At 46.0% G+C, this 16822-nt stretch overlaps 3 protein-coding genes and 1 non-coding gene across 11 annotated transcripts in view; 2 read left to right on the top strand and 2 right to left on the bottom strand.

The window, feature by feature from the left end:
* ZDHHC5 (zinc finger DHHC-type palmitoyltransferase 5) overlaps positions 1–1406 on the top strand; it is a 23927-nt gene extending 22521 nt beyond the window's left edge. For all 5 annotated transcript variants that reach the window (XM_008159326.3, XM_008159327.3, XM_054725191.1 and 2 more), the window contains one exon: positions 89–1406. In XM_008159326.3, coding sequence (XP_008157548.1) covers positions 89–254 — 166 coding nt within the window. In that variant the 3' untranslated portion in view covers positions 255–1406. The remainder of the gene's footprint in view (positions 1–88) is intronic.
* MED19 (mediator complex subunit 19) overlaps positions 1–8931 on the bottom strand; it is a 9352-nt gene extending 421 nt beyond the window's left edge. Inside the window, exons 1-5 of one of the 4 annotated variants that reach the window (XR_008557939.1) lie at positions 8665–8930; positions 3931–4187; positions 3671–3767; positions 3259–3353; positions 2260–3064 (exon numbers count right to left, since the gene is read on the bottom strand). Coding sequence is in view for 2 of the 4 variants with exons in the window: in XM_008159328.3 (XP_008157550.2) it covers positions 2996–3064; positions 3259–3353; positions 3671–3767; positions 3931–4187; positions 8665–8881 (735 nt within the window). In the remaining 2 variants the exon portion in view is untranslated. Of the gene's footprint in view, positions 1–1458; positions 3065–3258; positions 3354–3670; positions 3768–3930; positions 4188–8664 lie in introns of those variants that run through there. The other 3 variants (XR_008557940.1, XM_008159328.3, XM_054725194.1) reach the window with 3 other exon arrangements.
* Positions 8910–16822, top strand: TMX2 (thioredoxin related transmembrane protein 2). The gene is made up of 9 exons (XM_008159330.3): positions 8910–9041; positions 9165–9504; positions 13689–13749; positions 14247–14360; positions 14626–14702; positions 14942–15048; positions 15220–15285; positions 15378–15507; positions 16011–16822. Exons 2-9 carry the CDS (start codon positions 9316–9318, stop codon positions 16155–16157), a joined length of 891 nt encoding a protein of 296 aa, XP_008157552.1. The 5' UTR covers positions 8910–9041; positions 9165–9315; the 3' UTR covers positions 16158–16822.
* Positions 13379–13508, bottom strand: LOC114228946 (small nucleolar RNA SNORA25). The gene has a single exon (XR_003615042.2). It is a non-coding gene; the product is annotated as a small nucleolar RNA SNORA25 (small nucleolar RNA).

The following is a 16822-nucleotide window of genomic DNA, read 5'->3' as shown; positions in this document are numbered from 1 at the left end:
TTTTTTTTCCCCCCTGAACTTTTAAAACTGTCTCCCTTTTCTGTGTTTTGTGTCCCAGTTCCTGACACCTCTCTTCTTTTCTTCCCAGAGATGAAGTACAGCTCAAGACCGCCTACAGCAAGTCCAATGGGCAGCCCAAGAGTATAGGCTCAGCTTCCCCTGGCCCAGGCCAGCCACCTCTCAGTAGCCCCACAAGGGGAGGAGTCAAGAAGGTGTCAGGAGTAGGTGGCACCACCTATGAGATTTCCGTGTGAGCCTTCGGCACCTCCCCTCCCCCACACCTCTGCGCCTGTACCAAAGGGCCCCCCAGGTGGCCACCTTCCTTTCCTCAAGGGGCTCTCCTCCCCTGCATGGACATTTTTTTAAACCACCGATTCCAAGAGGATGAGGAGCGTTTTATAAAATGCAATGGGGTTGGGGAGTCGGAGAGTTGGGGCCCGGAGACTGGGGTAGCAACCCCCTTTACCTATTAAGACCTTCCCTTCCTTAGCCCCTGGACCAGACTCAGTGGACATTTGTGCAATTGCTCGCCCTGGAGAGAACCAGATCATTTTTAAACCAGAAATAATTTTTTTTATTATTGTTACGGATTCTATTTTTTTCCTCTTCTGCGTTACCAGGTGTGTGTGTGTACATATATATATATATATATATACATATATATATTATAAATATCAAAGAAATTATATATCTATCCTGGGATGGGAAAATGAGGGAGGGATATGTTTAAGGAGGGGGATCTTACTCTTCCCATTCCTGGGACCTGCAGGAAAAGAGGAAAGATGTGGATAGAAGTCTTCCTTTGCCCCAGGGTTCTCTCTTTTGTCCATCACCAATTAAGAAAATAGCACCCCCTGTTGTTGGTGCTTAGTGATCAGGAAAGGAACTGGAAAGAGGCGAGTCTGAAGTCTTGGTCAGAGGAGAAAGTGAAGTTTTCAGGGCTCATTGGCACTTAGTTTCCCCAGGAAAGGGGTCACACCCCCATGATTTTTTTTGGTGGAGGGGAGATCAGGAAAAGAACTTGGCCAAGTTTCAGAAACAACTGGATAATCCCCTTTTTGGGATGGAAGGATTAGGGTGGGTGGGCTTCTTCAACTAGCCCCTCAAAGCCTTCCCTCATTTCACACAGTTAACATTTTTAAATCCAAGGCCAGGAGAGAAGAATCCAAAAAGCAATATTTTTCATCACATGCCAAAAACTGGGGATAGAGAGGAGCCTAAGCCCCTCCGATTATCCCTTGAGAGGTACCCCTCAGCCCACCTCAGTATGGTGCTGGGTAAAGGAGATACCTGGGTTCTAACCTCTAAACAGGGAGACCCCAGCCTCTAGATAGAGGCCCTTTTATTTTTTATTCTGATTAGCCATTTTAAACCAAGGAATAAAAAGAAATCCTGATCTAACCAGCTCCCCCCTGACTTGTGTTATTTTGTCTGGTTAAGGCAGGGTGAATGATCTCTGGTGGGGAGTCATAAAGAAAGCCTCACAAGTTTCTCTGGTCCTGACCCATCTTTAGACAGGACTATAGTGAAAATAACCACTTAAGACAACAGGTCCTGGTGTTTTTTCCCCAGTGATTTAATCCAAAAAATTCCTGGGGGGAAAAATCATTTGCAACTACTGAAGTCTGTCATTTCGAAGCTTAGAGAACCCACACTTGTTCCTCAATACAGAAGTGTCTCTGAAAAGTAGAGTTCATTTTGGATGTAGCCAAAGGGAAGACTGAATGATTAAAGTATGAAAGCCCTCTTAATGGCCGACTGTACATATGGGTGGCAGTTCAATTTGATCTCTCCTATTTTTGTCTCTATTTGCAAAAGCAAAAGGCTGTGCCCTAATTTTAATAGGCACCCTTGGACACTTAATCTTAGAAAACTGGCTAGAGCCCTTTATTTTCACTGTTGATAATTATGAACTCTTCCTCTGAAATCCTACTTTAAAACTGGAGATAAATGAGTGAGTGGTTTTCCCTCTACGATCTAGGGACAGCCTTGGCTCGTAGCAACAGATTTTAACTGTTCTGCCAATTTAACTTCAAGTCTGATTACATTAGGCTGGGTTTTCTCAGATTTTTTTTTAGTTATTTGGCCTGCAAAGACCAAAGGGATTTAATTTTACATTTTGTTAGTTTAGGCTGCCTTTTTGTTGCTATCTTAGAAGCTTAGAAATGTTTTCACATCAGCCAAATACTTTGTCTTAACTAAGGAATGAGGCAGTTCCAAAGTTCTTACTACTAGTATAAAGATAAGAGAAGCATTTACCTTTGCTTGCCAGATATTCACTTCAAAAAAATCATGGGCTTGACCAAGAATCAACCTGTTGAAGTACAGTGGTGATTGTGGGTGCTTTTTTGTTTGGCTATTCTGTTTCAACACAAAATGGACCTAGAATACAGTCAAGCCCCAACTGGATCACCTCTTCAGATGGAGTATGATCATCCAGGTGTTTGGTTGTCAACATTATGGGCAAGGTGTTATTTTGTCTTCTGTGGAAAGGTATTAACAAGCTCTTCCTAACTTTTGGACCATGTTCCCCAATTTCATTTTGGTTGGTTCCCTGCCTACTGATAATATAATACAAGGCCCAAATCCCCCCAGATCTTAGCATGCCTTGGCTTAAACTCTGACTCTCACAGAAAGGCACTTACCTCTTAATAGGCAGCCATACTTCAGCCAGTTTGATAAATGCAAAATTTTTTTTTTTTTAAGAAAAACCCTAACAAATCAGATAAGGTCCTAAATCAGACAAACTGCACAAAAGAGATGAAAAGAAACCTTCCCTGGGAGAGGAAGAGATATCCATGAGAAAGCTGGACTGAGCCTTATAAAAGCATGGCCCTTTTCTCTCATAATGCATTCCTCTTATGAGCACAGTAGGTCTGCTTCTGATCCAGCCACCGGGATGCTCCTAAGGCAGTGTCCAAGAGCCAGGAAGGCAGCTTTTGACAGCAGGTTCAGTACAGCAGGAAAGTCATTCTGGTAGAGTCCAGTTGTCCTGTTAGCGGAGGCTGCTGCTGCTGCTGGCCTGAGAACTGCCCATACCTGGGTGGTCAGGACTGTGTCGGTTCTGGGGAAGACAAAGCAGGAGCACAAGAACAACTAGGAAGTAGCCTTGGCATTGACCAGGAGTGGATGGGAAAACAGTGCAACCTGCCCTGAGTTTTCAATGTTGGGTCCAACCTGAAGCCAAGGACTCTACCTAGTATAGGGGTGAGACATAAGGGAAACTCACTGGGCTACAGCAACAGGCCCCTATTTTACCTTCTTTTTCTTCTTCTCTTTCTTCTTCCTTTTCCGTTCAGGATCCTCTTCTTTTTTCTTTTTCTTTTTCTTGTGATCTGAATCAGATGGTGTTTCTGTTGGAGACATTAGGTGCCTATCAACTGTAGAGCTCAAAATCCCCTCCTGCCAGAACTCTGCAGATTATAGGAAAACCCCTAGTCAACGGCAACTGCTTTTGTTCAAATGGCCAGAGAGGATATGGAGGCACTTCTAAGGTCCCTGTCCCAAGGTCCTACTTGCCCAGGAAACCCCAGAACATCAATTTCTTCTTTCAGGAGAATTTGGGAGTCCAGGACTCTGTAAGGAACTTTTTTTTTTTTTTTCCCCTGAGGATGGGTAAACCAGATTCAGAACATCAGGTTTTCTGGCTTTGAATAGAACTGTTTCTTACCTGGGGGGACAGGATCCTGGGTACGGCTCTGTTTGTGCTTGTGCTTATTCTTCTTCTTGGGAGGCTGAATATGCATCAGACGACATTGCTCCGGCAACTGAAGGAACCAAAGGAAGGTCTGGGTGAGTGGAGGGAGCAAATCCCCTGCTCGCCATTGTTCTGCTCAATAAGTTAGGAAGGAACAGATTTGGACAGATAAACTACCTCCATGCCTTTCAGACCTCCCCATTTGCCTCCTTCCTCCCCAAGAGGGGACTCACCGGGCCAGTGTGGAGGCGGAATCCAGCCAGCATAGTCCCTGTGATAGGATTGAAAGAGCCACCAAGAATAGGGGGCTTCTCAATGAGGGAGCGGAGGCTGCTGTTATCATGGGAACCTGGCAGATCAATCATTCCGGGTAGGTCAGGCAGGAAGTTACTCAGCTTCTCTTTCACTTTCTTCCCACAGAATTTATTATAGGCATGTTCCAGGTTGTAGTGTGTGATCAGGTTGGTGCTGCCTGTCAGCTCCGTGCTGCCTAGAGGATGCAGGGAGAATAATAAAATGTTTTTAAGTCAGCCACATAATATTTATACTTACATTTATATAATACTTTATACTTTTCAGTAAGTGTTCATTTGAACCATAAAAAAAAAAATTCAATGTATTTAAGATATTACCACATTCCATTGATAAGAGAGCAGCCCTGGCCAAGTAGCTAAATTGGTTGGAGTGTCATCACCATATACTAAGGTTGTAGGTTCAATTTCTGGTCAGGGCACATATAATAATCAACCAATGAATACATAAAAAAGTGGAACAGCAAATTAGTGTTTCTCCCTCCCCCACTCTCATCCTATCTAATAGAGTAATATGCAAATTGACCATCACTCCAATGCACAAGATGGCTGCCCCCATGTGGTCAAAGATGGCTGCTCCCATGTGGACACAAGATGGCCGCCACAAGATGGCCAGCAGGGGAGGGCAGTTGGGGGGACCAGGCCTGCAGGGGAAGGCAGTTGGGGGTGACCAGGCCTGCAGGAGAGGGCAGTTAGGGGCAATCAGGCTGGCAGGGGAGTGGTTAGGGGGTGATCAGGCTGGCAGGCAGAAGCAGTTAGGGGCAATCAGGAAGGCAGGCAGGCGAGCAGTTGGGAGCCAGCAGTCCTGGATTGTGAGAGGGATGTCCCAGACTGGAGAGGGTGCAGGCTGGGCTGAGGGAGACCGCCCCCCCCCCCCCAGTGCACGAATTTTGTGCACCGGGCTTCTAGTCAATAAAAATAGAAACACAAACTGTTAATGGTAGGAGACACAGTGCCAGAGTACCTCTCCTCATAACTCAGCATTGCCTCTGACCATTATAGTATTCTGATTTTATCCCCCCTCTTTTTTTGACTCTCCTCCTTTCAGGCAGTTATGCTCAAGACTCAGGTGAGAAGACACTGTGCCTTTTCTGAACTTTAAGTTAAGAGTCATTCCAACTTTCTGTCAGTTCTATGAACATGATTTAAAATCTCTCTTCCCAGCCCTGACTCTTCTCCTGAAAACTAATCTTGCATTTCCAATCTCCTCTTAATCCAGGGGTGGGGAACCTTTTTTCTGCCAACGGCCTTTTAGATATTTATAACATCATTCGTGGGCCATACAAAATAATCAACTTAAAAATTGGCCTGCTGCCGAAACCGGTTTGGCTCAATGGATAGAGCGTCAGCCTGCGGACTCAAGGGTCCCGGGTTCGATTCCGGTCAAGGGCATGTACCTTGGTTGCGGGCACATCCCCAGTGGAGGGTGTGCAAGGGGCAGCTGATCGATGTTTCTCTCTCATCGATGTTTCTGACTCTCTATCCCTCTCTCTTCCTCTCTGTAAAAAATCAATAATATATATAAAAAAAAAAAATTGGCCTGCTATATTTGATCAAACATTTAGTTAACTCACCCCTCATGCCTTGTCAGAGCTGGACCAAATGATTTCGCGGACCTTAAATGGCCCATGGGCCAGATGTTCCTCACCTCTGTGACTTAGTCAATTCTATGTACTGTGTGTTCCAGCGTATAAGACGACCTTTTAACCCAGGAAAATCTTCTCAAAAGTCGGGGTCTTATACGCCGGAAAATACGGTAACCCACCCATCATTTGGCAATAACTCACTTTAATTCTAAATTGTAAATACCGTATTTTCCGGCGTATAAGACCCCCGACTTTTGAGAAGATTTTCCTGGGTTAAAAGGTCGTCTTATACGCTGGAAAATACGGTAGATACTATGGCTTTTTATTTACTGATTTTAGAGAAAGGAGGGGGGGATGAGACAGAGAGAGACAGAGAAAGAGATATTTGTTGTTCTACTTATGTATCCACTAGTGACCCAGTGCACGAAATTCATGCATGAAGGGGGGGGAGGTTCCCTCAGCCCAGCCTGCACCCTCTCCAATCTGACATCCCTCGCACAATCTGGGACCGCTGGCTCCTAACCGCTCACCTGCCTGCCTGCCTGATTGCCCCTAACTGCCTCTGCCTGCCTGCCTGATCACCCCTAACTGCCCTCCCCTGCTGGCCTGATCTTGCCCCCAACTGCCCTCCCCTGCTGGCCTGCTTGCCCCCAACTGCCCTCCCCTGCGGACCCGATCTTTCCCCCAATGGCCCTCCCCTGCTGGCCTGATCTCGCCCCCAACTGCCCTCCCCTGCCAGCCTGATCTCACCCCCAACTGCCTCTGCCTGCCTGATCACCCCTAACTGCCCTCCCCTGCTGGCCTGATCTTGCCCCCAACTGCCCTCCCCTGCTGGCCTGATCTTGCCCCCAACTGTTCTCCCCTGCCTGCCTGATAGCCCCTAACTGCCTCTGCCTGCCTGATCACCCCCAACTTCCCTCCCCAGCCAGCCTGATCTCACCCCCCAACTGCTCTCCCCTGCCTGCCAATTTGGTTTTGATTGATCAGTTTCTATGCCAGTCAGTGTCACAAGCTCCACCTCCTAGGCAGCCACTGGCTCCTCACAGTTCACCCAGATTTGGTTCTGGTTGGTTTCTATGCCAGTCAGCATCAGAAGCTCCATCTCCTAGGCAGCCATTGGCTCCTCACAGTCCACTCAGATTTGGTTCTAATTGGTCGGTTTCTATGCCAGTCAGCGTCTCTGGGCCTATCTCCAGGCCTGACCAGAGAGGCGGGGCTGATCAGCAGCCCCTTCGGAGGCCTGGAGAGAAACAGAGGTGTGGCTGCTAGCAAAGCCCAAAGAGAGAGAGGCAGTGGCTGATCAACAGCTGCCACAGAAGGCTTCGGATCAGACCCTGCCTCTCTCTTCGGGCCTGATCTGCAGCCCCCTCAGCAGTCAGCCATGGCAACCCAGCACTGACTGCACACTGACTTCTGGTGTTCGGTTGAGCCTTCGTCTGGCTGTTGCAGACGTTTTTATATATTAGGTTTGATTGTTGTTTTTTTTAAAATATATTTTATGGATTTTTTACAGAGAGAAAGGGAAAGGGATAGAGAGTTAGAAACATCAATGGGAGAGAAACATTGATCAGCTGCCTCCTGCACACCTCCCACAGGGGATGTGCCTGCAACCAAGGTACATGCCCTTGACTGGAATCGAACCCGGGACCCTTCAGTCTGCAGGCTGACGTTCTATCCACTGAGCCAAACCAGTTAGGGCAGGTTTGGTTGATTTTTGTATGTGCCCTGACCAAGGATTGAACCTTGGCATATGAGGATAATGTTCTAACCAACTGAGCTACCCAGCCACAATACATGGTACCTCCCATTCTCTAGATATTTTTAGAAGCAGTACTCATCAGTTAAAAAAAAATCTTCAGCCAAAACCGGTTTGGCTCAGTGGATAGAGCGTCGGCCTTCGGACTGAAAGGTCCCAGGTTCGATTCCGGTCAAGGGCATGTACCTTGGTTGCGGGCACATCCCCAGTAGGGGGTGTGCAGGAGGCAGCTGATCGATGATTCTCTCTCATCGATGTTTCTAACTCTCTATCCCTCTCTCTTCCTCTCTGTAAAAATCAATAAAAAAAAAAAAATCTTCAATGATTTCCTATAACCCTCAGGAAACACCTCAAAATTACTTTGGCACTCATGGTTAAACATTGTATTATAACTTAGCTTTGGGACCTAGTCAACCATTAGTCCCCTATGCAAAATTTCTGATCCATCCAAATGGGTATCCATCATGTCCTGAAAAAAACAAAAAACACCCCTCATTGTGTTTCCTTTTAGGAAAACGGACCTAATTATAGGAAAAGTCTGCCTAATATTCTTCAATAATATAAATTCATCAAGGTCTAGCTCAAGTGACAACTTATTCTTGCTCTCATTTTGGATAATATTTTCAAAACCACCACATAGTTATGTGAGGCATGACCACCAAATAATGAGATTGGCCTTGACAAGAAATATGGTCACTATCCTTAAACTACATACGATGCATCCCTAAGTAAAAAAAAACTTCTTAAAAACAAGGACCAGACTTAATCTTGTTCCTCTTCTCACCATATGTCCTCCCCTCTACTTCCTACACACTCAACATTTGCCAAAAACATATATTCAATGTCTGTCAACTGATAGGTAAAATCAGAATAGATAAGGTTAGTGGAAGACATCAACCAATAACTAACCAAAGGAAAGTTCTATGCTTCAACCTCTCTATGCTTCAGTTTTTTCAACTATAAAATGCAGACAACAATGCCTACCTCAGGGGACTGTCCTATATATTGTTACAGATATAATTGCGTCATGAACTTCAAATTACTGTACCAATATCCATTATTATTTCCCTCAACTCTTGATGTAGCAGAACTTGGGATGAACTAAAAGGCATTTTGGAGCCTTAACATGTCCAAAATGACTCTTGATTTCCATCTCCTCAAACTTGTTACACAGAGGCCTTTCAACTTAGAGCTCCTGGGTTCCGGCAACAGTTGCCTAGGTTACCTGGCACCTCCGCTAGCCGGCTAAGAAGCACGCCCATCACGCCCTCGTTATGACCTGATTGGCTGCTTTTGGCCAGGCCTAGCACTCACCTGGCAGTTCCCGCATTAGGTAGAAGGGACCGCAACCAGCTGCTGACTTGTCAGCACCAGGAGGGGCCGTGGCCGCGGTGGGGGGCGGAGCCGTGCCGGGCCCCCCGCCTGGAGGAGGAGGAGGCGGGGGTGGAGGTTTTCCTGGTCCGAAGCCGAGTGCGGTTGGGGGCGGAGGTGGGTCAGCCTGAGCTCCGAACAGCGCCGTGAAATTCTCCATCTTCCCTTCTGCCCCAGCGCCGTCCTGGTGTCTGGCGCTAGTGGTTTTCATTGGACCATCCTTCCCCGGCGTACCGCCCTCTTCCTCCATGAGCCACTTATCATTGGATGTCTCGGGACCTGCCTACCTTGTTCCGGCAACTACTTCCGTCGCTTTCTGAGTACGTACAGGAAGTACTATCTAACCTTATTCCCCTGGCAGAGTCGCTTATCCAATAAAATGACTTAAGTGGAAAAGCGACAGCTAGATTGACCAATAAAGTATCATATGCCTTTTTTTTTAGTGCGTCCCTACCGTAGCGTCCAATCAGAAATCTACTCTTGGCTCTAGAGGCGGTGCATCCAAGTCTCGGCCCCCCTGGAAGTCTCAATGGTGGAAGAGGCGGGGCCAGGCCTACCGACGCCCGAGAGCGGCCAGTGCCGCCGGCCAAGAAGATGGCGGTCCTGGCACCTTTGATTGCATTGGTGTATTCAGTGCCGCGCCTTTCACGATGGCTGGCCCGACCTTACTACCTTCTTTCAGCCCTGCTCTCCGCTGCCTTCCTACTCGTGAGGAAGCTGCCCCCGCTCTGTCACACTCTCCCCACGCAACGCGAAGACGGCAACCCGTGTGACTTTGACTGGGTGAGCGACCCCCGCCTTAGTTAGGACCCCGCGACCTTGACGGCCCTTTTCTCTGTGGTTGCATCCTGGGGACCCGGAATTCCGAGCCTGTAGCGGACTTACCATTAAAGTACAGAGCCTGGACCCGTAATCGAGTCTAAACCCCTTCGTGCTTAATTAAGATGGTAAAAAGGGTTAGCCTGCACAACAGCCATACCCGAACTCTACGTACGTGTGCACAGTCATTAACAGTGCTGCTCACATGGAAAGCCTCTCAAAGAGCCTTGGAGATAAACCAGCAGTGGTGTTCCCGTTTTATTGGTGGAGAAGTTGATCTCGGCGTGATTAGGAGGCTGGTCCAAGGTCACACAATTAGGACTTGAAACCATGCTCCTGGCCATGTTACCTCCATACTAACCATCCCCTTCTTAATACACACTATATGCTAGGAACTGTGCTGCATTCGGAGGATGCAAAAATGAATAAAATTGTTACACCAGTTGAAAGGGAATTGTAAAAAATACATCATAAATTATCCCAAGCCTCTTGCTGTATACTTCCTGAGTAGGGGTGCAGGGATCACCCAGACAAATCAGTTGAAGAAGCTCTGTGCCCTCTGCTGTATAGCAGCATCTGTTTCTGAGGAAGGAGGGTCATCCGGAGTTTTGATCTTTTTTCCAAAAATGAGTCTTGACCTTTACCAGAGCCCACTCCCTTACTTTATCCTCCATCCCTTGTTTACTCTTTAATATTTACTCTGTCCTTTCCCAGACCATACTATTACTTAGCTTAAGTTTAGCCATGTTACTCCAAAAGATCCTATTTTTTATCTGATATCCTATATCACTTTCACCAAAATGGGACTGAAAAATATAACGATATTAGTAAAGATTTTACTAAAGAGGTGGCTTAAAACTGGCTTATAGTGTCTTTAACAAAGAACAGTAAAATTATGGAGAAATGACTAGACATAGAAGTTTTAGGCTTCCAAAGGCAACTAGGAAGATAAACTAATGGTATATAAAGGCTAGTATCCTATCTAATAAAGAGTAATATGCAAATTGACCATCACTCCAACACACAAGATGGCCGGCAGGGGAGGGCAGTTGGAAGGGACCCAGGCCTGCAGGGGAGGGCAGTTGGGGGGACCAGGCCTGCAGGGGAAGGCAGTTGGAAGGGACCAGGCCTGCAGGGGAGGGCAGTTGGGGGGACCAGGCCTGCAAGGAAGGGCAGTTGGAGGTGATCAAACCTGCAGGGGAGGGCAGTTGGGGGTGACTGGGCCGGCAGGGGAGGGCAGTTGGGACCAGGCCTGCAGGGGAGGACAGTTGGGGGTGACCAGGCCTTCAGGGGAGGACAGTTGGGGGTGACCAGGCCAGCAGGGGAGGGCAGTTAGGCGTCGATCAGGCTGGCAGGGGAGTGGTTAAGGCGTGATCAGGCTAGCAGGCAGAAGCAGTTAGGGGCAATCAGGCAGGCAGGCAGGCAAGCAGTTGGGAGCCAGCAGTCCTGGATTGTGAGACAGATGTCCAACTGCCCACTGGGATTGGGCCTAAAAAGGCAGTTGGACATCTCTCGAGGGGTCCCAGATTGGAGAGGGTGCAGGCTGGGCTGAGGGACACCCCTCCCCCCCAGGTGCATGAATTTTGTGCACTGGGCCTTTAGTATTATATAGACTCCTCTGGTGCTGTCTTCAGGCTGATAGGGATTAAGCTTATCTCCCTTGATTAAATGTTTTCCTTCCTGGTAGAGTGGGTTAGAGGGACACCTTTGAAACTTTATGTCTTGTTTTTAGACAAATGGGTTGGAGCTTTTTTTGGTATTTAGTTGTTCTCAATTGCCTTCAGGCTCAAAAAAAACCTTCAGCCAAAGTGGCATATTTTGGGGTGTCATATTCTGCTACCAATCAGTATCCTCTCAACTTATGTGTATGTTTGAAAATGTCCATAATAAAAAAAGTTAAAAACAATGAGCAAACAAGCAGAACAATCAAAAGGGCTCTGCTGCCCTAACCGGTTGAGCTCGGTGGATATAGCGTCGGCCTGCAGACTGAAGGGTCCCAGGTTCGATTCCAATTAAGGGCATGTACCTTGGTTGCGAGCACATCCCCAGTAGGGGGTGTGCAGGAGGCAGCTGATCAATGTTTCTCTCTCATCGATGTTTCTAACTCTCTATCCCTCACCCTTCCTCTCTGTAAAAAAATCAATTAAAAAAAAAAAGGGCTCTGCTTCATATAGTTAGTCTGGAATCCAGTCTCATACTGTCTTCAATTTATGAACCTAAGGTCATCCCAGCATCATCCAGACAGCAGATGAAGAAAGAGACCTGGAATGCAATGACACACCCTTTCTTACTGCTGTGTGCAACAGTGACACATCACTTCCATTCACATTCCATTCAGGAGTGCTAGTCACACAGTTCTACCTAGATGTAAGGAGACAGAGAGTCTAGCTACAGTTTGCCCAGGAAGAAAAGGAAATATAGCTAGTCTTTGCTATAGAGCCAGAATATTTCTGTTAGTCCTATCGTTGGTCTCCTGATTGACCACAATTCCCTTTTTAAATCCATCTTTCCACAATTTTAAGTCTCAATTCTAACCAATTTCTTTTTTTTTTTAATCCTCACCAGATGATATTTTTCCATTGATTTACAGGGAGAGTAGAAGAAAGAGGGAGAGACAGAAATATTGATGTGAGAGAAACACATAATTGGTTGCCTCCTGCATGAGCTCTAACCAGGGCCTGGACCAGGTAGGAACATGCAACCCAGGTATTAGTGCATGCCCTTGACCAGAATCGAACCTGGGACCCTTTAGTCTGTAGGCCAAGACTCTATCCACTGAGCCAAACCAGCTAGGGCTCTTTTTTAAAAAAATTGATTTCAGAGAGGGAGGGAGAGGAAGAGAGAGATAGAAACATCAATGATAAGAGATAATCATTGATTGACCTCCTGCACCCCTCACACTGTGGTGGAGCCCACAACCCAGGCATGTGCCCTAACTGGGAATCGAACTGTGACCTCCTGGTTGATAGGTTTATGCTCAACCACTGAGCCACACTGGTTGGGCTAACGCTTTTCATTCGGGAAAACTCTTCCTCATTTCTGCTCAGGTATATGTAGTAAGGTCTGTCATCTTCCCTAACTCCCACTTTGCATAGCCATTTCTAAATCCAGTAAGTTACTTTTTGTTGGAAATTGAGGTTAAAAACCTAAGTCTCTGTCTCCCAGCTGTAAATCATAGTTGATTGGTTCTGTCTGACATTGATTTGCCCCCTGTATTATAAACAGAAAGGTATGAAAGGCCTCAGACCATCCAATTCATAGTTGCCCTCCTCCCATGCTTTCTTTCACATGGTCATTGTTATTCTTCAGCAGTTACTACTCTTTCAAATTACTTGTTTCTTTGTTATGTTTATTGTCTTTCCCACTTTGCTCACATGAAGCTTACTTTCTGGAATGTGAGAAAGAACTATAAGCCAAGGATACTGAAAAGGGCCTTTGGGAGCTCTGAAATGCCTCCTTCAGGTTTCAGATTATATTAAAGGTGCACGATTATTACTGTGAATATTAGATGAAGAGGAATAATTTAACTTAAGCAAAACCAAATAAAGTAAATAACCATATATTGTATGAATCTAATATTACAAGAAAGTCTCCCCGGAAAAGTTTCATTTTCCCAGGGTCACAGAATTGGTTGTAATTTCTCACAGTTTCATTCCATGTTATACTTTATACAACATTTTGAGGTAGATGTTGTTCAATGGAGGAAACCAAAGCTCAGCAGTTGATTCACTGAAAGGCACCAGTCAGGTTGTGGCAGTGTTAGAACTTTTTTTTTTTTTTAAACTTGGAAAATTTATTTACTTTCCCACCTCACCAATCACTGATATGAGTAGCTAAATCATATATCTCTTCAGGACAAAATAGACACTATTGAGAGTGTCTATTACATCCTATGGAGAACTTCAATTTTAGGTCACAGCGTTAAGAGCTCCTGGTTTTAGTCCCATAAGCTCTCTTTGAAATGACCCAAGGTTTAGAACTTGAACCTAGATCTTCTGACTGGTGTTTTTCCCACTAAGCCTCAGCGTAGTTATTTATTGTTATCATTCCCTCTTTGGATCAATGTTGGGTTTTGTTCCATATTGGCTCCTTTATCCACCCAAATTATCTTTGCTGATGGCATTTCTGCCACTTTGATTCTATTGCAGAGAGAAATAGAGATCCTGATGTTTCTCAGTGCCATCGTGATGATGAAGAACCGCAGGTCCAGTAAGTTTAGCCTGTTTCTCTGTCTCCCAAGGGTAGGCCTAAAGCCCTTCCGAGTTGTTTTCATTCATGTTAGGAGAGGGCATTATTTACTGTACCAGTCTCTCGTTCCATGCCAACGCTGAATTTGATCTTAGACTTTATCCCTTTCCCCCTCTCCCATTTATATATATATATATATATATATATATATATATATTATTGATTTTTTAATAGAGAGGAAGGGAGAGGGATAGAGAGTTAGAAACATCAATGAGAGAGAAACATCGATCAGCTGCCTCCTGCACACCTCCCACTGGGGATGTGCTCGCAACCAATGTACGTGCCCTTGACTGGAATCGAACCTGGGACCCCTCAGTCCGCAGGTTGAGGCTCTATCCATTGAGCCAAACCGGTTTCGGCTCCCCCTCTCCCATTTCAGAGTATTCCAGGAAGAGGGACAAAGAATGGGATATAGGAGCTTGCTGCCTAGCCTGACCCGTGACATCTTTGTGTTTCAGTCACTGTGGAGCAACATATAGGCAACATCTTCATGTTCAGTAAAGTGGCCAATGCAATTCTTTTCTTCCGCCTGGATATTCGCATGGGCCTGCTTTACATCACACTCTGCATAGGTAAGGAGACTACAAGACTTGGATGGAACCAAATTCAAACCAGTTTCTCCATAGTCTTCTTCCATATCTGTTCCTAATTACGTGTGTAGCTCAGACGGTGTGAATCTACAGAGACTTTATTTTAAGAGGAAGGGAATGTCACTGGTCTGTATATGCCCACAAAGTGTGTTCTTTGGTGCTTGAAGTCTTTGATTTGGTTTGAAAGTAAATCCTTGCCCAAGGCCTTATCTGTTTCCTTCAACATATTTTTTTTTGGTGTGTTTAGTGTTCCTGATGACATGCAAGCCTCCCCTATACATGGGCCCTGAGTACATCAAGTACTTCAATGATAAAACCATTGATGTGAGTGATCATCCTCCCTCCCATTTCTTGGGTCTATTGTGGGTAATTTTGTAGTTGTGCACCCTACTCACTAGGAGGAGCCACTGTGCTTCAGAATGGAAGTCAAGGATACTTGGTTCATCATGGGAGCTAAGGGAGGCAGAGAGGGGAAGCCCTGATGAGGAATTAAGATGCTAAGGTCTGAACCTTTCCAGGAGCCCGTGTGATCCAGCTCACTGTTTCTTCCCTGTGTGTGGCAGGAAGAGCTGGAGCGGGACAAGAGGGTCACTTGGATTGTGGAGTTCTTTGCCAATTGGTCTAATGACTGCCAATCATTTGCTCCAATCTACGCTGACCTCTCCCTCAAGTGAGTGGTGAAAAGGGAGGGATGATGGGAATCGAGAGGCTGTACTTTCCCTCTCATTGTTTTTTGGCCTTGATTTTTGTACATTGCAACCAAAGGCATCTCCAATAGCTGTACGTCTACTTCCCTTGATCCATTCTTCTCACACTGTGTTAAATAATATATCCTTCTCAGGTACAACTGTACAGGGCTCAATTTTGGGAAGGTGGATGTTGGACGCTACACTGATGTTAGTAAACGGTATGTAAGGGCCTGAGTAGAGGGTGTAAACAGGGAATCACTTTGAGTGATGTATACAGATGCGTTTACAGAGTACTTTCTGGGTCCTGTAGGTACAAAGTGAGCACATCCCCCCTCACCAAGCAGCTTCCTACCCTGATCCTGTTCCAAGGTGGCAAGGAAGTCATGCGGCGGCCACAGATTGATAAGAAAGGACGCGCTGTCTCTTGGACTTTCTCTGAGGTACAGGAAAGAGTGGGCAAGTGGTTTGGAGAAGCATATGGGACAGTAGGTGGTCTTTGAAGCCCAACCTGGGTTTGATTCCTGGCTCTGCCACTTCCCCACAATGTGGACTAGTTATTAGACCTCATTCATGAATTCACTCAGCAAATTTATATTATGCTTCTCCTGCTAGTACTGGGGAATTATTAGTTAAGATTCAGTCTTAAAGGACCTGTATCTATACTCTGTAGCCCCTAGGTTCCTTAGCAGTAAATTGGAGACAGTAATACCTAGCTCATAGGGTTGTTTTGCAGATTACATTATTATGTAGTTATAATTCTTGGTATAGCACATAATAGGTGCTTAAGTATTAGTTGACTTTTAGGTACCCATAAAAGAGATTTAGGTTAGAGTAGATTTCTGTGCTTTGCTTCCTCTTTTCCTAAACTGTGCCTAAATACTTCTTATTTCTCAGACTCTGAACTCTCCCCCACAACCCTGACCTCTGCATCTCTTTTGTGCAGGAGAATGTGATCCGAGAATTCAGCTTGAATGAACTGTATCAGCGGGCCAAGAAGCAATGGAAGACTGGAGATAATATTCCCGAGGAGCAGTCTGTGGCCCCAACCTCCACAGCAGTGCCAGATGGGGAAAGCAAGAAGGACAAATAGATTTCCTGCCTTGTTAGTGCTTCCTTCTGGTCAATCCTAGGCACCTTTGAAGCCCTGCCCCTTCTGTAACCACAGCCTTGCCTGAGTGAGGCTTCGCCTTTTATTTATGGTTTCCCTGTTTGGCTGTGCCCGGGTGGTGCAGGGTGCTGCTTCTGATTTTAAAGAGGCATCCAGGGAATTGACAGGCACACGCCTGTGGCCAGCTCTTTCACTGGAGGAAGGGAGAGATCTCACATCATGGAAGAGGAAATGCTTTCTCTCCAAGCTTGGAGTGCTGCCCTCCACTCACACATCTCCACCATGTTGTTTTTCAGTATTTCTTACTGGACTTACTTTTGCAGTAGGTTGAACCCTAACATAAGATGCCAGGGTACAGAGTCTGCACTAAAAATTTTCCCTCAAGGACCCTTACTTCTTTAAGCCCCCTGGCTTGGTCTTTGGCCTTCATTAAAAATAAACCTAATTTTGTTACTCGTCCCAAGGACAAACCTTTAACCACAAAATGGAGGTTGGGAGGAAGTGGAATAGAAGTCTGAGACCTTCCTTTGTGTGGTGGGGCCTGGAAGAGAGCCCTAGGGCAGGATTGGGGTTTCACTTACCTTCCTACCTACTCTTCCACACCCAGTTGATGGTTTTCCATAATAAAGACACTGGGATTTCCTTTT

This window comes from Eptesicus fuscus, chromosome 13 (assembly GCF_027574615.1).
Source record: "Eptesicus fuscus isolate TK198812 chromosome 13, DD_ASM_mEF_20220401, whole genome shotgun sequence".
Classification (NCBI taxonomy): Eukaryota; Metazoa; Chordata; class Mammalia; order Chiroptera; family Vespertilionidae; genus Eptesicus; species Eptesicus fuscus.
Note: the sequence above shows the minus strand (reverse complement) of the source record. Positions and strands in the feature narration are given on the sequence as shown.

Bases quoted from the DNA above. Each gene is read 5' to 3' on its own strand.
- TMX2 (XM_008159330.3), top strand. From the start codon at position 9,316: ATGGCGGTCCTGGCACCTTTGATTGCATTGGTGTATTCAGTGCCGCGC. The intron at 9,505-13,688 runs GTGAGCGACCCC...ATTCTATTGCAG, and splicing joins ACCCGTGTGACTTTGACTGG to AGAGAAATAGAGATCCTGAT. The intron at 15,508-16,010 runs GTACAGGAAAGA...TCTTTTGTGCAG, and splicing joins TCTCTTGGACTTTCTCTGAG to GAGAATGTGATCCGAGAATT.